Source organism: Arvicola amphibius, chromosome 2 (assembly GCF_903992535.2).
Source record: "Arvicola amphibius chromosome 2, mArvAmp1.2, whole genome shotgun sequence".
NCBI classification, from domain to species: Eukaryota; Metazoa; Chordata; class Mammalia; order Rodentia; family Cricetidae; genus Arvicola; species Arvicola amphibius.
The window spans coordinates 148,458,341-148,484,737 of record NC_052048.2 but is presented as its reverse complement, the minus strand read 5'-3'; the positions used below and the strand labels follow the sequence as shown (position 1 = coordinate 148,484,737).

The 26,397-nt window shown below is 45.1% G+C and overlaps 1 protein-coding gene across 1 annotated transcript in view; it reads left to right on the top strand.

The window, feature by feature from the left end:
- Nucleotides 1-13,239: 13,239 nt before the first annotated feature.
- Galntl5 (polypeptide N-acetylgalactosaminyltransferase like 5) overlaps nt 13,240-26,397 on the top strand; it is a 43,296-nt gene continuing 30,138 nt past the window's right edge. The window contains exons 1-3 of the mRNA XM_038319381.1: nt 13,240-13,537; nt 22,035-22,274; nt 25,381-25,498. Of these exons, the coding sequence (XP_038175309.1) occupies nt 13,366-13,537; nt 22,035-22,274; nt 25,381-25,498 (530 nt within the window). The 5' untranslated portion in view covers nt 13,240-13,365. The remainder of the gene's footprint in view (nt 13,538-22,034; nt 22,275-25,380; nt 25,499-26,397) is intronic.

Here is a 26,397-nt window from a genome sequence, read left to right as displayed (position 1 = left end):
ACCGAGTATAGAAGTATTTATGTGTCTTCACGGTTTTTAACTATGCTGTTTTCCCCCTTAACAGATGCAGATTTCCCCATATTTTTATATAAACACATTGATATAAATAGGATGTTTATCAGCATATACATACCTATGTGTACATTTGTATATATTTTGTATACACATATATCACATTTATCTAAATAACCTTTATGATCTGGACACAAATAGAAATGTAAATGGCCAGCACGGTGGACACCTGTGATCCGCTGCTCCAGAGGTGGAGGCAGGAGGACCAGGAGGTCGAGGTCACCCTCAGCTACCTAATACACTTTCAGCTGGAATCCAGCCTGGCTCATGAAATCTTGCCTCAAGACAAAACACACACAAAGATTGTTCTTCATAAATGCAGTAGGGTCTTTATAGTCCCTTCCACAGGATCATGATGGTAAAGCTAATGCCTTCATCTCCTGCTAAGACAAAGGCAAAGGAAGCCAACATTTACAAAGCAAACTACCGACTTGCTATATAGAGTTTTTAAAAATGAGTCAACGAATGAGACACTCTACCAGTACTGATTCCATTCTTAGAGCAACTAGCCCATTATATTAAGTAACATGAGCCAATTTCACCAAGGAAAGAAACATCCTTAATGATGTTAATTAGCTCACCCACAGCCATGCCATTAATTGGTGGGAGAACCATGATCCACACCCATTCCTGTCTCAGCTGAAAATCTCTGCTTTCCTCCCTGTGAACTGCAATACTGGAGGTTGAGAAAGAAGGGGGAGGGAAAGGAATGTGGAGAGTAAACGGGGAGAGGAAGCACGAAGAGCAAAGAGAAGAGGGAGAGAAGGGGAGGAGGGGAGAGGAAGGTGGAAAAGAAAAAAGAGGAAGGAGGAAAGGCGAGGAGAGGACTCTCAAATGGTCAGGTCATCTTAGATTGTTGAAAGGATAAAACAGAAGGGAGCCTGTTGCTTCCAGAGACTCCTCCCTGGGTTTCTGGAGCCCTCAGAAGAAACCACTGCACTGACCTGCTCTTCCTCTGGACACCAGGTGGACACCACAGAAAACCAGGCAGTTGGCAGTCTATTTCTAGCACCTGGAGGACCATGGTCTCTTAGGACAGAGTTTTCACTGAGGCAGCTTTTGCTCTGCATTCCAGGACCTAGGATCTATAGGAACTTGCTTGGGACTGGCATTTAAAGATAGTGACATGTGGATCTTAAAAATCACCTGCTCTTGAGAATTAAATTGTGATAGATTCTCCCTGATTCTGCTGCCTCCTTTACCACACCCCTTATCCCTGCTCCAATTTCTCCTTTCCCTTCTTTTCTTCCTCTGATGGAGAAAGGTCATCTGTCTATGTGTTACTTTCATTGGTTAATAAAGAAACTGCCTTGGCATTTGATAAGACAGCAGCTTAGATAGGCGGAACAGACAGAACAGAATGCTGGGAGGAAGGCAGTGAGTCAGTCGCCATGATTCCTCTACCAGAGACGGATGCAGGCTAGAATCTTTCCCAGTAAGCCCCCACCTCGTGGTGCTACACACATTAATAGAAATGGGTTAATCAAGATGTGAGAGTTGGCCAATAAGAGGCTAGAGCTAATGGGCCAAGCAGTGTTTAAAAGAATACAATTTGTGTGTTGTTATTTCGGGGCTAAGCTAGCCAGGCGGCCGGGAGCCGGGCGGGATGAACCGCAGGCCGGCCCGCATTCTACATTCCTCTTTCATCAATTCTCTCTTGGATGTCGCCAGTTTGTTTACTGTAGTTTGGATCTAGAATGTTCCCCAGAGGCTCATATGTCTGAGGCTTAGTCCTCAGCTTAGCACACTGGGAACTTTAAGGAGGTGGGCCTAACGGCTGGACACCCGTCCAACAGACATGCTTGAGGGGCCACAGCTGGGGAAGGCAGGATGGAGGTGACTCCCTTTGGCCAGTCTCGAGGACTCCTGGGGGGAGTAGAATTAGCCTGTTCCTCTTTCCTCTAGAAGTGTCCCCTGGAGGAAGCAGCTCACACCACAGTCTCACTGTGCCCCGGAGGACCCACTCTCTAGGTCACACCCATCCAGAGTCTTTCCACACGGAACAGGGGGAATTTGACTTGCAATTTTTTTATTCAATTTATAGTTACTTTTCTTCCTCTTAAAAGTTATGGCTAAAATTTGCCATTTTGGCTAATCTTTAGTGGACAAATCAGAGGCATTCAGTAGTTCCCTTGGACAGCTGTCACCCCTGTCCGTTTCAATAAAAGTTCTCAACTTCTTAAACCAAAACTCTACTACCATACAACGCTGACCCCTGGCTCATCCTCCCCTACCTCCAGCAACTACCATTCTACTGACTATTTTATTTTTAATCTTTGTGTGTACTGTGTGTGAGGTGTAGGTGTGTGGGTGTTCTGGTCCCATGACACATGGGCAGAGGTCAGAGGCAAGTCAGTCTTCACCGTCCACCTTGTTTGGGGTAAAATCTCTTTGTTATTCCCATTGCTTACCCTGACTAGCTAGCCGACGAGCTTCCAAAGGTTCTCATTCTCTGTTCTTCAGCTCTTGCTGTAGGAGCCGTGGAATTACAGATGTGTGCTACCACATCTGGTCTTTCCGTGCAGGCTCTGGGCATCTGCACTCAGTCCTCACACTTGTGCAGCAAGCGCTTTACCCATTGGTCCATACCCCTACTTTCTGTTCTATGACTCTGACAACTGTGGGGACCTTGTAGAAGGAGAAGCACGCAGGATTTGTCCTTTTGAGGCTGGCATGGTTCCCTGAACATAATGTCCTTAGGGCTCACCCTGGCTGTAGCAAGGGCCAGGATCGCCTCTATTGCAACTGTGTGGATACACCATAGTTTGTTTATGCAGTCATCCTTAGTGGACTCTGGCGATTAATTTAACAAACATTCTTTGTGCCAACGAGGAGGCAAGCACAGTATTTGCCGCTGGCCACATGATTGCTGCGGACACAGTAGAGTCCTCAGAGGTGATGCCTACTGAGTAACCGTGCAGGAAGAGTGGGTCCTTCTTGTTTGAAAAAATAATCACCGCATATATTGCTCTCAACTTATGTGGCCCTGACCATTTTTTAAAAATCCTTTCCCAGCTGGGCGGTGGTGGCGCACGCCTTTAATCCCAGCACTCGGGAGGCAGAGGCAGGCGGATCTCTGAGTTCGAGGCCAGCCTGGTCTACAAGAGCTAGCTCCAGGACAGGCTCTAGAAACTACAGGGAAACCCTGTCTCGAAAAACCAAAAAAAAAATCCTTTCCATCTGCATAGACATGAATTAGTAAGTTGTGGGAACGGTTGTGGAAAAGCTTGAAAGCCACCATGCATGGCCGGAATCTTCCAGGGAAAAGCCGATTTCAGCTGCAGATCTGGCAGCTCTGCTGGTCTCTGCCCTGCTGTTCCTGGTTCCAGAAAAAGTCATGGCTTCAGGGGAGGACAAGGGCAGAGAGCCTAGTACTTTGCCCATTCCTGGGCCAATGACTCCCATGCCCAGCACAGGTGCCAATGACACCATGTGTCTCTGGCATGCTTAGGCCCTTCCCTCTGCTGTTGTTTATAATGAGCTCGACAAAGCTAAGTTTTTGCTTTGTTTTCTCAAACAAGGTCTCAGTGTGTTCAGGCCTGCCTTCACTTCCTTATATAGGCCAAGGTGGCCTGAAATCAGGATCCCTCTGCCTCAGCTTCCTAGGTGCTAAGATTTGCTTAGTTACATTGTTTTTTGTTGCTTGGCTGGGAAGACGCTTACGAGAGAGAGAGAGAGAGAAGAGAGTAAGAGGAAGCGGAAGAAAGAAGAAAGAAGAGAGAGAGGAGAGAGAGAGACGAGAGAGAGGGAGAGGAGACTACTCGCATAGAAGTATATAATAAAGAGATATCATCTCTCTTCTCTATCGCAATATCTCTCTCTCTCGTCTCTCTCCTCTCTCTTCTCTTTCTCTCTCTCTCTCTCTCTCTCATAGATGTCATGTAGCCCCGGCTGGGTATGTAGCTAAGAATAGCCTTGATCTCTGATCATCTTATCTCTGCCTTTTGAGAGCTGGGGTTACAATCATGTTCCACCATGCTAGCATCATCCAGTGATGAGAATTGAACTCAAAGCTTTGTGTATGCCCAGTAAGCATCCACCAACCAAGCTACATCCCCACCCTATACTGTGTTTCCTAGACACGTTCTTCAGTTTGTCACAGGAATGTGCAGTAAGGAAATAGGCTTCCATATCAGAGGACAATGGGAGGTGTCCCCACCTGCTGCCCGGAACTCCCTCGGCATCTCACTGAGCATTTGATCACTGAGTTATTCTAGATCTCCCTCTTGTGGGCCATCAGTGAAATAAAACACACCAGTTACTCTTAATAAATGTGATGAATATTATAGGTGTGAAACAATCATTGTGAATTCTGAATATGATCAAGACCCCTAAATGTTCTTATTATGAAGTATTGCTAACACAAAATGTGTATAGTGTGTAATATAAAAACATATGTCATAAATCAGCTTTCTCAAATCTTAATAGTTATCCTATATTTACTACTTATTTATCTATCTGTTTGTTTGTTTGTGTATGCACATGCGCATGCCACGGTACCTCTGTGGAGGTCAGAGGACAACTGGTAGGATCCAGTTCTCTCCTACTGTGCAGGTCCTGGGGATCTAAATCAGGTCATCAGGCTTGGCTGTAAGTTCCTTTACCTGCTGAGTTACCTCAGTGTAGATCTATTATCACACCACCTTTCACAATCAGAACTTTGTTCTTAGACATCTCCATTCATACGTGTCAATATAATACAAGCTGTCCTCTTACAGGCTCCACGCTTCAGGGAAAATGCCACACTCTGCACTATTTCTAACACTTTCCCTTCAGATCACACTTCTGAGCTTATCCCTGGAGCTATTTCATTGCTTTTCCTCCAAGGCTTGCATTCTGCACAGCTCCTTACAAGACTTTTGCATTGTTCAATTTTTAAGATTTAGGTAATGAAACAAATCAACAGAGCTGATCCATCATCTAAACCTCAACATCTATTTGAGTTAGAGATGAAGGTGATGAGTGTTTCCTGTTCTCACTGCAGTCAGGATGGAGACCCACGGGCTGTGTATTAGACTCGTTCATGAAAGGGAAATGACTTCCAAAACAGAGCAGTTACAACAAATTCAAAGTGAAAGTTAAGCAGCGTCCCAGGAAGCCCAGAGGAAGGCAAGCAGGGTTGCTGTGGGAGTGAAAGGGCTGTCTAGGGATGGAGGAGGAAGCTTCCAGTATGAGTCAAACAATACGGTCTTGCAGTTATATGCAACTAAAGTGTAGTTATAAACGTTAAAAATATAATTGACGTTTGTTCTTAACTCCAGCAAACTGAAAAGGGGATGCTGACATCATGGTATCTTGGTACCCTGAATATCACTAAAGAGGGTTCTGCACCCAGCTTTGCCTTTCCCAGCCTTAGTTCCCATCTTTGCACCTGACATTGTCCCTCTTAGAACACCCCTGCTACCCACTCCTCCCATTGGAATTCTAACCATCCTCTTTAGGACTTTAATTTTTTTAATTTTTATAAGGGAAAAGAGATCCATAACTACTTAAGCCACATATACCCAGCTGTGATAAAGATATGATATGATATAATATAATACACAGGACAGATGAATGGTCCAGAGGGACAGGATAGGGAGAGACCCATCATTGCACACGGAGCAATGGCAGCCCAGAAACCAGTGGGGGAAACAATGCTCTATTTGTAGGGTTTGAGAGGATGCTTCAATGCAGAGAGAAAACCCTCAGCTCCAAAGACTATTCCGACTAAACTGTGGAACATAGCGGCAAGTTCATAGAATTAAATTGGCTAATTCTTTTGTGAGTCAAAGTTAAGGAAGAAATTCTTACATAACATTTCAAAAGCAAAACCTAGAAGGTGAGGAAGCAACCTTATCAACATTTTTTACTGTACCAAAATTAAGACTTCTAGTTGACCAAGGAGCCATTGACAAAGTAGCCAGGGAGAGGACAGGAGGAAAGAACTTGCAGTGTTCACGGCTGACAAAGGAAAAGGGGGAAAATTCAAGGACCTCATAAACATAAACAAGGAAAAGACAAAAACACAGGTTGGATATGAACCACGGTAGGGTGTGTATCTAATGTGTATATGCCTGGGTTCAATCCCTAGAACCATACACACACACACACACACACACACACACACAGAGAGAGAGAGAGAGAGAGAGAGAGAGAGAGAGAGAGAGAGAGAGAGAGAGAGAGAGAGAGACAGAAAGAGAGGGGGGAGAGGGAGATGAAGGGAGGGAGCTTGAGAGAAAGGGGGGGGAGGGAGAGAGAGAGATCACAGCAGAGATTCATCTATACTCAGTTCTTAGATGCACCCAGATACTGTCAAACATGAAAGAAGCTTAGTTCTCTAGAAGTAAGAGAAATGTACATTAAAACCAAACACCTTTGTGTCTCCTAGCGGTGGGGCTCCTGCCTTGGAAGCTCGGAGCAAGGAGCCTGGCTCAGGATCAGCTACAGGTAGACGGCCAACAGCTTGGTGATAGGGGTGGGAGGGATAGATAGGGGCACTTTCATATTCTAATTTATAAAGACTCTCTTGTACTCTATACTGTAGAAAAGATTCAGCATGTACATACTGCTATGTATGTGTTTGCTTGTTCTGAGCCAATCTCAGTCAGTTCAGATGTCCTGTAACAAGGCTGACACCAGCAACTAACTTGGCTCTGCGCTTTATGAAGTGCCAAGCCCATACCTACAGAAAGAGGGAAGAATGTAAGGAGAGACAAGGAGGGAAGCCCAGACATCAACAGTCTCAGAAATGTGGGTGACCACCTGAGCAGAGGGCAAGGATGATTTCCAGATGATTGGTTGCCTCTGTGCCCTCCCCTGCTCTCTGATGGAGACAGATTCCTGAGATATGAATCCAACGCCAGCATAAGTCCAATTAAAGCTAAGCCTGAAGCTTCAGTTCCCATCTCTGCTCTTTATCGTTGTGACCGACAGGCAGCAGGAGCTCTGGGATCTCATCTGCTCAGGTGGATTTCCTTCTTCCCGACCTGCATTTGGCAACTGGAAGACCAAACCAATGATTTTTAAATCTAAAATAAAGATAGGAAGTAGAGCAGAGTAAGAGAGGGAGGGCCCTAGTGGTATCGAGAAACTTCCAGAGGGTGCTGATATAGAGAGGAAGCCAAGGGCATTGCAAGAATGGAATCCTAGGGCCCAGGGTGGACAGCAGCATAACCACTTCCTGGCTCCAGGCTGACTGAGGTCTTTTCCGTTGTGTTTTTGTTTCTCTGTAAATTTTCTAAATTCCTTCCAAGACCCTACTGTTTTCTCCTACTTCATCCAGATTCTCCACTCCAGCCCCTGGCTTTATCATCTTAGTGGACCCTGTTCTCTCTGATTGACAATCACTGAAAGGTAAAGTGTCCAGAATATGGACTAGGGCTGGGACAGAGCAGGGCTTTAGCTTAAAGTTGAAAGGAAACAGTTCACCCAAGCCAGGCAGCACATGCCTATCATCCCAACACATGGCTAAGACAGAAGAACCACGGGTTCAAGACAAGTCTGGACTTCAAATACAGACCCTGTTGGGCTGGAGAGATGGCTCAGCTGTTAAAGGCTAGGTTCACAATCAAACTACAGACCCTGTCTCAGAAGCAACAAAACAACAAAATGATCCAAAGACATCAAAGATGTCTTCAGACTCGCAGTAGCTAAGATTGTTCACCTCCTATCCCGCTTTCTCAGGATGATGCTGAGTATGTGTCACACCACAGGGACTAAGTGGAAAAGACAGAAGGTAATACGGGCAGGAAGTCCTGGAGAAAGATGCAGGGCATGAGGAGGACTTGGGAGGCCAATGGGCAGCCAGCTCAGACCAGGTTCTTGCTTCTGAAAGACCAAAAGGAAGACACAGGAGGAGAAGAAGGTGAAGGGGGAGGAGGGAAAAGGGGGGACGGAGGCAGCTCTCCTTGCTTGGTGGTCCCTTGCAGGCTTCTTGTATCTTTAACCCTACTTGTTTAACCCAAGGCCTGTCCTCCCTGGAGGCAGCCAGTCTGTCTGGAATGGCTGGGCCTAGGAGGAAGTCACCATGTTTTGTGTGAGTGAGTATCTCACTGGGCGTTTAGTCATTGAACTTAAATGATTCGAATTTTTAGAATATGAAGAAACTAGGCATGGTGGACACAATTGTAACTCTGGCCCTCGCGAAGAGGAGGGAGTTGAATCGGGAGTCCAAGGTTGCCCTTAGCTATTTAGTAAATTCAAAGTGCAACCCAATCTCAAAACAACAAACAAAGTATAAAGAATGCTCTTGGAAAGCCTCTCCCCTCATCTGCCTCCAGCTTCCTCATGTGTGAAGTGACCACAGGTCAAGATGATTCTCCGAGGTCTCCTTCAGCTTGGATACTGTATTATCAGAAATGAAAGCTGAGAAGATTTCAGAAAACCGAAAATTCAATTATTTTAGAAACGTATAAGCAGAGGGTGGCAACTCATCTCAGCTTCCCTCGTGATTTCATCCGAAGACCTTGGGAGTCCATCTAATTTTCTTTGGTCCTATCCCACCCGAGCAGCTCCCACAGGCGGACAGCCTGTTCACTTCTCACAGATGCCACCAGGGACAATCCCAGAAACTTGCTTATCACCTCCACCTACTTCCTTTCGTTCATCTGTTTCTCAGACGAATGTTTGTTTGTAGTAATCTCAGATTACTCTTTGTTTGGCATGTGAACTAAGCTATCATCAAAAGTCTTCAAGTAGGCTGTTTCTCATTAAGTCACTGATATTCTGAGTCAATGACTGAGCCCTGGGGTCTACATGATTTTCATCTCTAGAGCATCTCATGCCAGAACCAAAGTTTCCTGGGTTATCATTAACTGCAGGCAAAACTGCCTGTTTACTCCAGAAGCTGCTGATTAACATCTACCCACCATAATTTTGGTACTAATTATCTGAGAGAACTGACTTCATTTGTCCGAATCCATTCATGGGAATTGAATTTTTAAAAATGTATCTTGATGGGTAAAGAAGCCAAGTGAAGTCCTGAATCAATGTGTATTGCTTGACATGGGCACAGCCAGTGTTTCAGTCCCATAGACATGGCAAAACCTCGCTCAGGTAAGGCTCAGAAGGACAGCAAAGACTTCCTCTGGTTCAAGTGTAAATGTTGACAGTGTACAGAACGTGCTCACCCTGCTCTCTCTCCCAACTCGAAGAAGCTTGTAGTCTGAAGACTGCTCCCCTACAGAGACTGAGATTAGCTAAAATTACAGACATGGTCATCTGTAAGCAATAACCCCATCTTCTTGTTCAGTGGAGAGCAATAACCTGCCTCCCTGTTCAGCTATATATAAAAAACATTGGAGAGCCTAGGACACCAGCCTTGTATGTGTGTGTGCACGCTCGTGTGTGTACATCTGTCTGTGTCATTTCTTTATTCTGTTGTCCCTATTCAGGATTCTGGAACATAGATTATGCAATATCTTGGCAGTCCCTATGAGTACCCATGAAGTTGAAAGGTATAACTTCCCCTTTTTCTTCTCTTCTATCTTCTCTCAGATGCCGGCTGAAGCTTAAGTCTCTTCCCCTACTACTCTGGGCTCTTCTGTTCTTCCTCTAAAGATACCTTTGCAAGCATGTGTCTCTTGTCTGTCATGTAGCTGAGCTCTATGCTTAATGGCATGACTCTCCTTCTCTCTCCTAAGAATTTATAATAAACTTCTCTCTGAATCAGAAAAGAAAAGTTAAAAAAAGGAAAAGAGTTTTGTTTTTATTTTATTTTTTTGAAAAGTCTTTCCCCTGTTAATGGCTCTAGCATCACTATGGACTTTCTTCTGTATCTAGGGAAGAGTCTGGCTCACCACTTGGTACCATGTGCCATTAGTTAATTCAATCAGATGGCACAGAGAAGGTACTTAAAGAGGAAAAACTTCTTCCCTTCAAATACTCATGTCTCACCATCGTGTACGAACTCTCTTTCCTTGCCCTGAGGGTTACAATCTGTGTCCGACAAGCACAAGTCTGGTTTCAGATAGAAGCAATCTCGACATGATCTCTCAGAGTCATACTTCTTGGGTGTTGTACTGGTAACTTTTTTCATTGTAATGACCAGACACCTGACAAGAAGCAACCTAATGGAGGAATGACTGCGGGTCATGGATTCAGTGTGCGCTCTCTCATGGTGACGAAGGCAGCGTGGCAGCAGGCTGTGGCAGTGGAAGTGTCAAGCTGCTTGCTCACATCTCTCCAGACCAGGACAGGGTAGGAAGCCAGGTCAGCTTGACTATGCGCCTCAGTGCCCAGCCATCAGAGGTCTGCTTGCTCTAGTCAAGTGCACCTCCCAAAGGTTTCACAACCTTCCAGGCACCACCACCAACTGGGAATCAAGTGTTGAGACATGAGCCCGTAGAAGATGTCTTACATCTAAACCATAACAAATATTGTTCATCTACCCAAACTAGGGAGCTGCAAGAGTAAAAGGATTTATTTAGTTGTGGGGCTGCAGTTTAGAGAGAGAGTCCCGTGGCTCTGAATTGGTGTTCTGAACCCCTGAATGTAGAGAAGGAACAAGGGCTATGCGATGGCTGAAGAACTAGAACAGAAATGTCCACACAGCAGAAGTCCAACAACCTCCTGGTGTGCATCTTGTCACTTCAGATGGCTCTGGTCCAAGTGTGGAGGTGAGCAAAGTTCACGTTTCACTTGGCAGCTGGAACCCTGCAGCAGCACCGCCCTTTTCCTGGCGCCAAAAGTCCACTTTGCAAAGCTTTATCAACAAAGGCTTTGGTTTGGCTTCTTTCTGCCTGGCATCTATCACTACACTCTCATTCCCATCCCCACCCATCCCCAGGGTGGGCCCACTCTTGGAGAGAGAAAGCCATTAATGTCAGGGGATGCCTTTCATGTTATATCCTTGAAAGTGAGTTTCCTGAGATGACGGCCACCTATGCTCCAGATGACCATATCCCAAAGGAGGGGTGGCAGTAGAGAGTTTGGACCTTTGGATGACAAGCATGGGTAGAGAATGGATTCTCCATAGAGCTTTTCCAAATATTATATGTGTATGGGTGCTTTAGCTGCGTGTGTACAGCATGCATGCCTAGTGCCCACAGATGCCAAAAGAGGGCGCTGGATGCCCTGAAATTGAAGTTACAGATGGTTGTGAGCCACCATATGAGTGCTGAGAGCCAAACCTGGGTCCTCTAGAAGAGCAGACAGCGCTCTCAACCATGGAGCCATCTCTCCATATCCTCCATGGAGTTTTTAAGACACAGAAGAGCACAGGCTGGTCAAGCTGGCACTAGCAATTGGAGAGATTTGAAGGTAAGAAGGAAAATTGAGAACACAGGAGGTCAAGTCTTTGTCTTTGGAGCAATGCACCAGACAGAACTAGAACTTTCGCAGAGGTGAACCAAATTGGGCTGGTTGGAAGGAACTTAAAACTAAAACAGGACTAAAACTAAAGTCATTTGATTGATTTTTAACATTTTAACAATATTTATTATTTATGTGTATGTTTGCCATGTCTGCAGTGTCTTTGGGGATCAAAAAAAGGAGGGCATCAGATCCAGTGGAGCGGGAGTTAACAGACAGTTGTGAACTGAATTGGGTGTTGAGAATTTAACTTGGGTGCTAGAAGAGAAGTAAGCAAAAACTGATGAAGCATCACCTCTCCAGTACCCTCCCCCAACACACACGCACACACACACGCACACACGCATGCACACGCACACTTCTGTTGCTGTTGGGACAGGGTCTTACAATATAACCAGACTGGCTTCAAACTCACAAAGCATCACACTGCCTCTGTCTCCTGAGAGCTGAGATTAAGGGTGTGTAGCACCATTCCTGAATGATGCCCCCCCACCTTTTAAAACAGGGGCTCATATAGCTTATGCTGGCCTCAAACAAACTATGTAGGTAGCCAAGGTTAATACTGAACTTCGGATCCTCATGTCTCTACCTCCCACGTGCTGGGATACTAGGTGTATACTACCACACCCACTCCTGAGATAACAGCTATCCACCTCTATGGGAAAGGTTTACTACATAATTGGGCTTATTTTGTATTTTAGAATTGGCCAACACTTTATCCCATAAACACAGAATAAGTGTTCCCATAGGCCGAGTGGAGGAGGTTGGTTCTACAGACAGGGAAAGACTGACGAGCGCAGCAACGAAGACAAACAAAACTAGTTAGTTATTTCAACGTTATTTTCTTCATAAGATGGGGGCAGAGAGGAAAAGCAACAAGAAAATAATGGGTTAAGGAGAGATTACTTTCTAAGGTAAGGATCGACACAGATCTCAGGTCAATCAACTCTGGCAACAGCCTGGTCTTGGATTTCTGGAAGTAACAGAAGCATCAGATCAGTTTCATGTTGTTTGACCAAGTTTAGTGTTTTACTGTGGCAGCCTTAGCAGGATATCCATAACCAAAACAACTGGCTGTTATACAAAACAAGAGTAAATCTCAGGAAAATGCTGAAGGAAAAAAGTTCCCACAAAATCCTGCACATCTCAGCCTCTATTCAGATAATCCACGATAGACAACACAGCTCACGGAGAAAATCCGAACTCCAAAAGGCGGTAAAGACTGACAGGAAGGGGGCACTGGGGCCCTTCTGGGCTCCATATTTATAAGGAGGGTTACACAGGCATATACATTTGTGCTTCTGAGAACTACACAGCCAAATAGGGATATCTATATGAAGAAATATACTGCCAGGAATCAGTGTGCATGCAATAGGGATTGGTGAAGCAAGCCTGAAATCTGTAGGCCAGTGTAAGGATAGACTGTTAATAATTAGCTCCTTCTCAGGAAATTAAATAACATTACCACAGTAATTCTACTTGTAGGTAGAATTCAAAGGAACTGAAATCACATGTTCACCAAAAAATTTATGCATGAATATTTATAACAGCATTATTTATTAAGGCCAAAACACAAGTGACCTAAATACATATCATCTGAAAAACCGATGACTAAATTATAATATTTGTATACAATAGTCATTCAGTCATAAAAAGAAATGAAGTACCGATTTATGCTGCAATGTGGATTAACACTGAAAACATTATGATGGGCCAGTGAGGTGGCTCAGCGGGTAAACATAATTGTAATTGCCACCAAACCTGACAACCTGACTTCAGTCCCGAGCACCCACGTGGTGGGAGGAGAAAACAGACTTCCAGAGGACATTGTGGCACAGGTGAGCTCACTGGACCAGAGGCCATCAATTTGGACAGGCTGACCGGCTGGCCAGGGAACTTCAGGATCTTCCTATCTCCGCTCCCTGTCCCCTCTGCTGATCCTAGTGGTGGTCACAGGTATGTGCCACCCTCTCAGCTTTGTATTGGGTTCAGGGGATCTCAATGTGGTTCTTCACGCTTGCAGGGCAGGCACTTTGCCAGCTGAGCCGTCGCTCTGGCCCAAGACTGCTACTTCTCACGGAGACTCTTTCTGAACCAATGAAAACTCTGTGGACTCAGTCAAGTTTGCAGGACTTTTGTGAATACGCCGAAATCTACGGCTCTGCTTCCGAGGGTGAGTTAGCTCCCAATTCAAAATCCTGCCTTTGTCCTTGGACCAGTCTAGTGCCGTGCCCTTTTCTCAGAAAGACTACCTATTAAACCAAACCATAAGCAGGTGGACTTTCCCCCCTGATTCTGTTAGAATATCTGAAGTGTGAAACCCTTGAGCAGCCCATGAGTATGCACAGGCCTAGGCTCGGGAGGCCGCCACCAAGTCAAGAGTAGATAATAACAGCCCACCCTGGCCCCACACCTAGTGCCACCCCACCCCAGAGGGGTCATTTCTCAGACTGCTCTCTCCATAGACTAGTTTGGTGCCTTCTTCAGTGTCATGGCAATAGCATCATGCATCCTGAGTCTTGCTTCTGTGGTATAAGACTGTGTCTGAGGTAAATTCCTGCTATATCACACACACACACACACACACACACACACACACACACACCTGTAGCTTTTTTATTTCATAGTCCAATGTATGAAAATAGCACAATTATTCGATCCACTCTTTTTCTTTTTTAACAGGGTCTCTCACTGTTCTATGTAGTCAAAAATGACCCTGAGTTTCTGATCCTCCTGCTTCCACCTCTGCTGCGGTTTCGAGCCTATGCCATTGTGTCTGGTTTATGTGGTGCTGGGGATAGAATCCAGGGCTTCAAGCTTGTTAGGTAGGCACTCTATCAACTGAGCTACATCCACAGTCCCTATCCATTCCACTCTTAGTGGGTTTTTACATTATTCCCAGTTTAGTTATACTAAGAATAAGAATGACCTTTATTACACACCTAGGGATCAAACTCAGGGCTTTGTATGCTAGGAAACCACTGTACTATTGAGCTACATCTCTAATCCCTAAACTTTGTGTGTGTATGTGCACACACAGGTGCATACATTTCTTAAGGATCCGTGTGTACAGGCAAATAGGGATGTACATGTGTGCATGTATGTTGTATATATGAAGGTTGGTGTGTGGTGTCTTCCTTCATTGTTCTCCATGGTTTTTTCCAAGCCAAGATCTATCACTCAACCTGGAGTTGAGTTTAGCTAGATTGTTTGGCTAGCAAGTCCCCAGGATTCTCCTGTCTCTGCCTCTCCTGTGCTAGGGTCACAGGCGTGCACTGACATGCTGGTTTTTATCAGCATGCTGGGGTTCCAAACTCAAACCCTCATGTGTATAAGGCCAGCAATTTCCCAAATGAGCCATCTCCCCAGTCCATTCAAATATTTTTGTGAAATCAAGTCAACATCGCTGCTAAGTGACAAATCGGCACCTTTCCATCCAGCCCGGGCAAATGAGCATCAAATTTAGGCTGGGGATCACCGAGGACTTCATGCATGCTCCAGGGAAGTGTCTGAAAAGACCCCAGCACACCCCTTCTGCTACTGAGCAGACACAGGTTTAGCCTCCTGAAGAAGGAATTTCCCAAGTCTCTGGCTGACCTTGTGTACCGCCATCTAAACGTTGAGCAATAGATTAGAGAGTAAAAATTAAAGGCATTCAGTCGGCCCCATCTCATATTTCAGTTTCTTGAAGTATTCTGAAGGACAGCTGTTTTTTTTTTTTTTTTATCTTATTTCACAAGAGCTAAACATTAGGCCAAGCCTACAAGCCCTGTTCTGACCTTGACTCTCATGAGGCTGGCTGTTTCCTTAGCTGAGGAGGGAAGACTTTCAGCTGGTAGTTATGCTAGTGCCCTTTGAACTCCAGCTTCCTGGGTTCTAACCGCTTGCTACGCTTGCTGACAGGGGCCTCTGTGGGCTAACATTGCCCTGTGTGATGTCACTAGACTCTGAGAGGCAGCCCGTGGTGGCAAGCTGAACACTCAGAATGATCCAGCACCATCTAGAAAAAGTACATCTTTTCATCATTCACAGACCTGATTTCACTGATGACCACTTGGCAAATGACTTGCTTCCAAAGCTGCCAGAGTGGTAACCTCATTGACAGGTAAGGGGCTAAGCAAAAGGGAACAAAGATACTCAGGAAGTCCAGGCAATTAGATTAATGAGAGCAGTGATCTACTGGAAATGGGTTAGCATAGATTCGAGGGAGCAGTACTGAGGTTGCTTGATTACCAGAAGAAAGGGTGATCACTAGTTTGGCTATGCCTCACTTCTGGAGGAAAAATACTATGTAGGCTCCAGCTCCTGAAAAGCAGAATCATATGATATACTCGTGTGTGCTCTTAACACTTATTTTAAAAAAAAAATCAATGGAGGGAAAAGCCTTTAAAGTATGAGAAGGTTCTGTTTGGAGAGCAGTATCAGGAAGATAAAGTATTACAAAATATCACCATTATTTTCAGAAAAAGTAGTCGTGACATCAATCAAAAGCAAGGCCAGCCGGGCGGTGGTGGCGCACGCCTTTAATCCCAGCACTCGGGAGGCAGAGGCAGGCGGATCTCTGTGAGTTCGAGACCAGCCTGGTCTACAAGAGCTAGTTCCAGGACAGGCTCCAAAGCCACAGAGAAACCCTGTCTCGAAAAACCAAAAAAAAAAAAAAAAAAAAAAAAAAAGAACAAAAGCAAGGCCATGCTCTCCTGATTCTAAAGTCTCACATTTATGTGGGGAAGTGGTGTGTGCCCTCATTTATCTTTACATTGGTGTCTTTCCCAATCACGTCATCTTATTTTTAAATTTATGTTTAAGGGAGTTAGGATTTGTTTTCACTTATAATTTGAGGACTAGTATCCATCCTGAGGGGAAAGCATGGTGCCCAGTGGCAGGAGAGGGAGGTTGCTGGTCACATGGTGTCCACGGTCAAGAAGTAGAATGAAATCCTGTACTCAGGCAGAGGGCTCTTTCTTCTTCATTCGCGTGAGACCCCAGCCCATGGTATGGCGTCACCTATATTTAGGGTGATGTCCCCACCTCAGTTAACCTAATCGAGATAACCCCTCACACAAACACTGAGAGGCTTCTCTCTCCAATGACCCTAGACCCTGTAGAGACGACAATATTAACATTGCAGGAAAGGGGACTCTTTCAAGGCCCTTTAATAAAGCATGCCGATAGCTGGACCGTGGGCACACGCCTTTAATCCCAGCACTCAGGAGGCAGAGGCAGGCAGATATCTGAGTTTGAAGACAGCTTGGTCTACAGAGTGAGCTCCAGGACAGCCAGGGCTACACAGAGAAACCCTGTCTCAAAAAAAATTAAATAAATAAAAATAAAAAATAAGGCATGGTGACAAAGGTCTGGGGTGGATGTTATCATTTTTTAATTGCTGGTTTGGGAAAGTCTCACTACATAAACACACACACACAACACACGCATTAATCCTTGACAGTTTCACTTATGTACATGATGAATTTTCGTTACTTTCCCTTCCATTATCCCCTTTCATCCCCCCTTCTGTTGAAACCCTTCTTTGTAACAAGTTTGTCCTTGCAATCTACTGTGTTTGTGTCACCCACTGAGTTTAATTATGGCTGCGTGAATGAGCATGAGTGGGAGATTATTTGTTGGAGCGTGGACAGCTAGCTACCTTGGCTTGTTTCTTGAGACAAGGCTCACTGAAGCTGCAGCTCACTGACTGCTCGGCTGTCTGGCCAACAAGCTCCAGAGATCTTTCTCTCTCTAACCCTCCAGTATTGGTATTACAAGTGTGTGCGGCTGCACCCAGCCTTTTTCTTTCTTTCCTTTTTTCTTTTAAGATTTATTTTATGTGTGTAATTGCTTTGCCTGCATGTATGTATATTAATTATGCCCTAGTGCCTTAAGAGGCCAGAAGAGGGCATTAGATCCCCTTGAACTGAAATTCCAGATGACTGTGAGCCGCAGTGTAGGTGCCGAGAACCAAATCCAGATCCTCTGCAAGAACAGCAAGTGCTCCTAATGGCTGAGCCACCTCTCCAGCCCTGATGCACCTGAGTTCTGTGTGGGTGCTAAGGATTAAGCCTGAGGTCTCATGCTTGCAAAGCAAGCACTTTACCCTTTAAGCCATCTCCCTAGCCCTAAAATGTGTGTGTGTGTGTGAGTGTGTGTGAGAGTGTGTGTGTGTGAGAGTGTGTGTGTGTGTGTGTGTGTGTGTGTGAGAGAGAGAGAGAGAGAGAGAGAGAGAGAGAGTGTGCATGTGAGAGAGGGAGAGAATGTGTGTATGTGTGTGTGAGTGTGTGTGACAGAGAGAGAGAGGGAGGGAGGGAGGGAGGGAAGGAGGGAGGGAGGGAGGGAGAGAGAGGGGGGAGTATGAATTCAGGCACACATGCTATGGCAGGTGTATGAAGGCCAGAGGACAATGTGAGGTGTTAGTCTTTGTCTTCAACCATGTCTGATAGTCTTTTTGTTGCTTGCCACTGCATATACTGGCTTACCTGAACTTCCCGGGGTTCTCCCATTTCTGCCTCCCTTCTCTTCATTGGTGCACTGATATTACATGTGTGTAGTACAGTGTCCAGCTTTATAAGGGTTCCGAGGATTCAAACATAGGCCTCATGCTTGAACAGCAAGAGTTTTGCCCGCTGAGCTATCTCCCCAGCCCGTCTCAGATTTTAATACAAAGCCAATAGGTACAGGTGCAGATTTACGGTTTTGTGATCATTGCACGTGTGTGTGTGTGTGTGTGTGTGTGTGTGTGTGTGTGTGTATACACATGCTTGTACCCTCATTTTGCTTTTTCCTTGTTGGCATTTATAACTCACATTTATGCCCACTGAAGGAGGAGGAGAAGGGAAAGGGGGAGGAGGGCATGGAGAGTGAGTGCTTTTTCTGAGTAATCTGCTATCTGGAAATGTTTATTCTGCTCTTGAGCTTGACCAGGTTTTGACTAGTTGTAGAAATCATCTAATTATGAATTTATAGTCATTTCTCTCTAGTCTTTCTGGGCTTGGTGTTTCTGCAGAGTTTAATGTCATCCTCTGTAAAGGTCAGCTCTCCTGGGATGCTTTCCCATTTGCTGCACTGGCCACTCTGTGTTCTTTGCTGATGTGATCATCTCCTCCCCTCTCCTCCCTTCCCCTTCTTCCACAGCTTTCTGGAATTCATTGCTAGTTAGATCCTGCTGGAAGGATGCCCCATCTGAGGTTGGCCCTTACTCTGTCATCTTGCTGTACTTTCCAGAAAAATCCCCTTTTATGTTCCAATTTTCTGCTGATTTTGCTAACTGTGGCAGGCACATTTTAAGTTTCAAGTGTCCCTTTTTGTTCTCTGCTGTCCTTTCTCTGGTTCTTTGAGTGTGCTAGCCTTGATTTCTCAGTCTCAGTATTTTGCAAGTTTTGGATTGTTCCTTTTTTGTGGCTCTCCACACATTTTTTTTTCTCCCTGATGAAGGTTTTCCTCAACTGCGTTGGTCAGTCCTTGGCATCTGTATCAGTCCATGGTGGGCAAGTAGAACAAAACATCACAGAGTGTCTGACTAACACAAGAATTTACTTTCTCACAGCCAGAAGTACAAGGTCAAGGCGTTGGCCAGGTGCCTTCCACTTAAAGCCTCTCTTCTTGACTCACAAATGCCCCACTTCTTGACAAACCCTCACGTGTCCTTTTCGCTGTACATGTTCCTTGGCTATCTTATAAGGTCACCAATCCTACAGGATCAGGACCCATCCTATGAATTCATTTAACCTTGATCCCTAAAGGAGTTTAAAATTAAAAGATTACAAGTGACCTCTTTCTGCAGGCAGTGGTGGTGCACGCCTTTAATCCCAGCACTCAGGAGGCAGAGGCAGATGGATTTCTGTGAGTTCAAGGCCAGCCTGGTCTACAAGAGCTAGTTCCAGAACAGGCTCGAAAGCTACAGAGAAAACCTGTCTCAAAAAACTAAAAGTAGATAGATAGATAGATAGATAGATAGATAGATAGATAGATAGATAGATAATAAATAAATAATAAAATGACCCCTTTCACAAAAATGATCACATTGTGGTTAATGATCTGACATAATTTTGAAAAGTTATGGTTCAGTCCATATCAGAATTCCATTCCAATTGCAAGGCAGAACAAACAATTTTGGACAGTCTGAGTATTAGAGCAGGCATCTGCAGGGGAACCAGCATTTGTGGGGAGCTCTAGAGCAGTGGTTCTCAACCTATGGGTCACAGCCCTTTGGCTGGTTGCATATTAGATATCCTGCATATCATATAGTAACAATTCATGAACTGTAATTATAAATTACAGTTACGGAGTAGCAATGAAATAATTTTACGGTTGGGGTCACCACAACATGAAGAACTATGTGAAAAGAGGGTTAAGATCCGCTGGCCTAGAGCCTCAGCATATTGGTCTTTCCCCTGGGCCCAGCTTCTCCTCCTGGAGCAGCTCCCTCTTCTCCCACTTCAGCCACAACAGCCTTGCTATAGTGTGTGTGTGTGTGTGTGTGTGTGTGTGTGTGTGTGTGTGTGTGTGTGTGTTGTGGTAAGGCTTGAAGGCTCTGGGTAGCGCTTGTATCACACACCCAGATGTTTTAAATGTCTCTGTAATCCATTTATCCTGCCTGGGCTTTCGGTGCACTGGGGTACTGGGGTGAGGAGAGCCCTCTTCTGATTACACATGTGTGACTTGCCAAGGCCCTGCCACTCCTAGTCCTGAGCTGCTCAAGCAGCAGCTCAACCTGGTTCTGTTTCACGGTCCTCTCATTTCCCACTCAGGCTGTGAAATCCTGTCTCCTTCCAAACTGAGAGCACATGATCAATAGCTTTGTCTTGAAAGTACTGTAAAAATCTCATGTGCCTCAAATGTGGTTCAGTTGGGAGACTGTTTTTCTAGCATACACAAACCCCTGGAATTGGTCTCCAGTACCATTTAAAACTGGGCATGGGAACCTGTACCTGTAATCTTGGCACTCAGGAGAATCAAAAGCTCAAGGTCATCCTTGGCTACAAAGTGAGTTTGAGGTCAACCTGGGCAATGGGAGACCCTGTCTAAAGCAAAACAATAATAATAATAATAATAATAATAATAATAATAATAATAATAATAATAATGCCCTCACTTGCATTCATGGCTCCCAGCCTATTCTAACAAGGTGTTTAGCTTTGTTTTTATTCACAGTTGAGTCAAGAGGAAGATACAGACACATGCATGGAGACCACTGACATTGAAAGAAAGCTCTTACTAGACAGCATCATAAATGCTCCACATGCACCACCAGCTCTGCTGATCTGAGTCTCTGCCATGCGTGCTGCAGGCTTTTCAGGAGCTAGAACTAAGAACGCAGCAGGCTCTGCATTTTCCTCCTGGCAGACTGGAACTGCTGGACACTGCACATCATCTGCTCACAGGTTCCCCAAGCACCTGCTGCACATCAGTGACCATAAGCAGGAACACTAACCATGTTCTGCAAAATACACAATGTTCTGCTTGCTCCTCCTTCCCTCCCTTCCTTCCTCCCCCCCCCCCCCCCTGTCTCCATGCGAGGTGCACATGCATGTGAGTACACATGTGTTGAGAGGCCTGAAGCCAATGCTGGGAATCCTTCCTTGATTCCTCCTTTGTCCTTTGAGACAGGGTCTCTCACTGAACCTGAAGTTCAGCAATTGTCTAGGCTCGCTGGCCAGAGAGCTCCGGGGCTCTGTCTCTCTGCCCTCCTTAGTACTGGGCACAAGCACATACCACTCTGGCTTTTTATGTGGACTCTGGAGAGTCAAACTCAGGTCCTGATTGCCAGCTTCCCAGCCCCCTCTGCTCCCTTCCTGCTTGTCACTATGGGTTTAAAAATCTGCTTGCTGACAGCTTTAACTGACTGATTTCACCATTGATAGGACAGCCTTAGCTGGGCAGTGGTGGTGCTTGCCTTTAAGCACTCAGGAGATACAGGCAGGTGGATCTCTGTGAGTTCAAGGCCAGCCTGGGCTACAAAGTGAGCTCCCGAACAGACAGGGCTGGAAGGAAAGAAAGAAAGGAAGGAAGGAAGGGAGGGAGGGAGGGAGGGAGGGAGGGAGGGAGGGAGGGAGGGAGGGAGGGAGGGAGGGAGGGAGGGAAGGAGGGAGGGAGGAAGGAAGGGAGAGAAAGGAAGAAAAAGAAAGGACAGTCTCTTAGCAGTTCTGCCGAGAAAAGCTTCACTTGCTTCTGACTACGAGTGCCAATGGAGACAATAGGGTCGGTGTTCATATCTCTGGTTAGAACCCAGACCACTGAGTCTATTTATGGTCCCCTCAACAGTGGGCCACGGTGCTCATGCCTCAGTTGTCCTCTTCAGCATGTGACACTGCATGCTTTTACATTGCAGTCGGACTGGTGTCTGGTCAGAGTTTTTAGAGAGCCACACTATCTCTCCAAGTGGGTTGGGCAGGGTGAGAAATGGATAATGAATGCTCTTTCGTGTTATTTCTTCCTCTCCTTGCGCTCTCTGCTCAGGGGTAGGGCAAAGACTTTAAATTCATACTTACCTATCTGGATGGTGATCCTATGGATATATGGGTAAAAAAATTTTGTGACAGAAGAGAGGTAAACTTGTATATTGGAAAAGTAGGGAAATGACTGTTTCTCCAAACACTGAAAACTGAACTTAAGCGACATGAACATTCAGACACCACTGAGCTGTCTAATACAGTTTCTCTCACGATGCTCTCGTCTAGGAAAACTGGAATTTAAAAATATGAACTCCACAATGAAGAACATCATAGCTCAGTGTGTCTGCTGTGGATCCCTGGCCATCGGGCTCTGGACAGCTCTGTTAATTGCCTATTTCCACTTTGATCAAGAGGACAAACAGCTGAAGAAAACCCAGGAACTCATAAGGGCTAATCCACTTAGAAAAAATGTGTACCAGCAAAACCATGTCTCAAAGAAAACCCCCAAACAGAATGCTTCTAATGGTAAGTCTGATGCAGATAAACCTGGAAAAACAGAATTATACCCAGGAACAAACTGATCTCTTTCTGTTAACTACTTTCAACATATCACAGAGTGATTATTTGGAAGGGTAAGAGAATGCCCCCTTTAGGGTAATTTAACTTTTGAGCTATAAAATATTTCATATATTGATATATTATACACAGAACTCAATAGAGTATATACACATGCATGCGCTAACTCTTAATTTCTCATTTTTATGTAGTTTGCTATATTTGTTTCAGGTAGCTTTCTGTTTTTCACATAAATGAATTTCAAAAGATGCCATAGAAATGTCACCCCTGGTCCTTCCAACCTCAAAGGCAGCCACTGCCTGAATCCACCAGTGTGGATCCACATCCTCTGCATGCTGTTGCTCAGCAGTTCTGGTACTGCATAGTAACTGCATTAACACATCTGTAGATGTTCTACGTCAAGACCCTCTTAAAATTTGCTCTCCCCCAACAGTCACTGATAGACGATTTGGGCTTTATGTTTATGCAGGTTACCTGATGTAACAAAATCAGCCCCGAAAGATGAAGAGAACAATAAAGCGATAATTAATAATTTCCAAGTCAGATATGTGTCCTGGGCTCTGCATTGTCCTGGAGCACTGCTGACAGCACCATGGAAGAGTAAGACATAGAGTGGCCCCTCTGCATCTCTACCCCGCTCTCACACTATACCCTCACCCCTGCTTTCTCTCTCCTTCTGTAACTCCTGTGAGACAGTTAGCTCTTTAGTTATGCCATGGGTCCCTGAGAATCCTTTTCTTTCTAGTTCATCTCTCTGTTGTTTATACCACACTAATTCCATTGGCCTGACCTCAAGTTCACAGGCTCTGTCTTCTGTGTAGTTTAACTGCTACTTATAGTCACCCTGCCTCTTGGAGGACTGTAATCACCATTCCTGTAATTTCCTTTTGGATTGTTCTTGTAATTTCCTGTCCCTTAGCTGAGTGCTCTCCCTTTTCCGTCTGCTTCTGATGCTGCTGCGGCGGCTGCTTTAGCATCCTAGCAAGTCTGGTCCAACTGGTTCATCTCAGTGTTGGTGCTTGTTGGTTGTCCCTTTGAAATTCCATTTGGGACTTTGTATGACATTTTCTATTGGCTCCTAGACATTAAAAATACTGCGAGACACTGTAGCATGACTTCAAGCAGATCTCCTTCAGGGAGCTGTGGTACATGTATAAGCAAAACTGAATGGGAGTGCCTGTCACTCACAAAAGCCAGTGAACAAAGGCAGAAATTGAACCTTAAAACTTTATTCAGGCACCAGCAATCTGAAAGAGGATTCTGATCCTAAAGGTCTGTCTTCTATTACATCCCCACTGCACAGATTATGTAGGTGGGCAGGGACAGAGGCTGTCAATCATTTAGACCTTAGTCTTGCCATTCTGGTAAAGGTGGTTGGACACATTTTTGAAATTATTTTTATGTCTGTTTCTCATTATCACCTCTTTCCTTCTTCCCTCATTCTGTGGATGTCTAGGCTCAAGAAAAACAGTGGATATACTTAGTTGTTACTGGTATCTTGTACTCCTCCAGTAACAGGCCATAAAAAGTGTTTATGTGCTAAGCTAGTAATATATCAATGCTGATTCCCTCTCTTCTGCAATACTGAGTATAAGTGTGTCATACAGTATAGAATGTAAGAATGCTTCTACTGGTCCTTTCTGTCCTCCATTAGAAGGAACAGGTAAGTATGTGTGTCCGGCCACCCTCCATTCCAGAAGCCCCTCCCTGCCCCATCTGCCTATAGCACTATGTGCACAGCATCTTGTGGTTAACAGGTAATGTAAGAATTCATGTCCCTTGGTTTCCACTTAAACGGAGCACTGACTTTCACAACCTTGTCACTGAGCACAGTGTCAGCGAGTCCTGCCTTTCCTCCCCTCCTGTGCGCCATTGACAGCAGGGTTAGAAGGTTCAACAGTCCAATAGTCCTCACTGCCAGGCGAAGGGAAGTGGAAAGCTACCCGGCTCTACCCTGCCCCATCTTATGGGGGGTTGGAGATTCAACATTTCCCCTGACAACACATCAGGGAGACTCAGCATCTCAGCTCCTCCCCGTCATTCTCCCTACCCTACCCTGGAGGGCCATGTGATCAGAGGCAGATTAGGCTCTGCTTGGTCCCGCTGACACCACCAGGTGGGGCAAGACGGATATTGTTACTTGCTTCCTCAGGGTGAGGGTGAGGTGAAAAGTCTCAGGGCAAGTTTTGCAAAGGTGTTTTGTTTTGTTTTGTTTTGTTTTGTTTTGTCACTAGGCTACCCCTTTCCCCAGCTCTGTCTTTGGTTAGGGAGAAAGAGTTTATCTTGGAGGTTGCTGATGATGACTTGTGTTTCAGCAGAAGGCTTCAAAACCCCTGTGTGGCATTTGCAGTGTGTGTGTGTGTGTGTGTGAGAGAGAGAGAGAGAGAGAGAGAGAGAGAGAGAGAGAGAGAGAGAGAGGAGAGACCATTCCCTGAACCGCATAATATAAAGGAAAAGGTGCTGGGCGGTGGTGGCGCACACCTTTAATCCCAGCACTCAGGAGGCAGAGGCAGGCGGATCTCTGTCAGTTCGAGGCCAGACTGGTCTACAAGAGCTAGTTCCAGGACAGGCTCCAAAGCCACAGAGAAACCCTGTCTCGAAAAACAAAACAAAAAGAAAAAGGAAAAGGTAAGCAAGTTGAACACATTGCCCTCTGCCCACTGACTGCAGAAGCAATGTTACTAACTGCTCTTAGGGGTTTGCCACAGCACCTTCCCCTCTATAATGGACTTCTAGAACCGTGTGTCAAAACAACCCCTCACGTCTTAACATGCTTTTGTTGGGATAATTAACACAACAACAGGAAAGTGATTGATGCAGCTTGGATAGGGCTGAGTGTCTTCCATCTAGCATTAATAACAACGCTTACTAAGAAGTCTGCTCTGGTTTACGCAAATACTCCGGGCTTTCACCCTTACCGTCCTCTGTGGGTAGTTGAGAGTCGGAGAAAGTGAGTGTTTCAGAAAAATTCAGGATAGGGTTGCTCTTGTTACTTGTGTCAGTGGGCCAGCAGTAAGCTTTTACTTTTATGACGCAAATTACCTTTTTCTTGCAGATACGATTGACTTTTCAGCCCCAGAATTTTACAAAGAATTTAAACAATATGGACTTAATGCTGTTATCAGTAGAAGACTGGGCATCAGGAGAGAGGTGCCAGATTCCAGGGATAAAATGTATGTTTCCCCACTAACCAACTTCAATTTTAGCATATTAGAAATCTTGTAGTATAGATTCCTGTTCTTATGACTTTAAGTGAGACAATGTCAAGATTCTGATGTCTAATGGTGTGGAGACCACTTTCCCCCTTGGCAGAATATATTCTAGAGGTTTTGAAGTGTTAAGTAAATCTCTTGAAGGTTTTTACTCAGTTACCAGTGAGGGTTTCTGGCCAAAGCATTAATTCCCAACAGAAACTGCTTTGGATGTCTGCCTATCTTTTCCTTCCTAGTCTGCTTCATTCTCATGTCTTCTGTTAACTGTGGTAAAATGAATATGAAATTGCTATGTTAATAATTTTTTAGTGGACAATTCAGCAACATTAGGCACGGGCAGCCATGAGCAACCACAGCACAGCCTGAAACTCGCACTCCCCTTTCCCCAGTCCACTTAGAGCCTATGAACTTGACCACCCAGAGACCTCAAAACAGCAAAAGCATATAGAATTTGTTTTTTGGGGTACTGGCTTATTTCATTTAGCACAATGTTCTTGAGGTTCATCTGTTCAGTATCTTGTTTGTTGATGCCTCTTAAATATTATTTAGGTGCTAATCATTTCCTAGAAAAGATTATCAATTCCCATTAGCTAAAAGAAAAATGTTCAAGCTAAGCAAACATACACTCTCCAGTAATGCCATTCCAGGAAATTGGAAAACGGGCCACATTGCTGTATTGTGTGATATGTGTGCAACACAAGCAAATGAAGCCACAAACACCACTCATGATTGGGCACACTCATCAGATGGAGTGATTGCACGTGTGGCAGAGAGTAACTGAGTCACCATTAAAGAAAACAAACTTGGGCTGGAGATGTAGTTCAAGTGGAGTGTTTGGCATACACAAGGTCCAGGGTTTG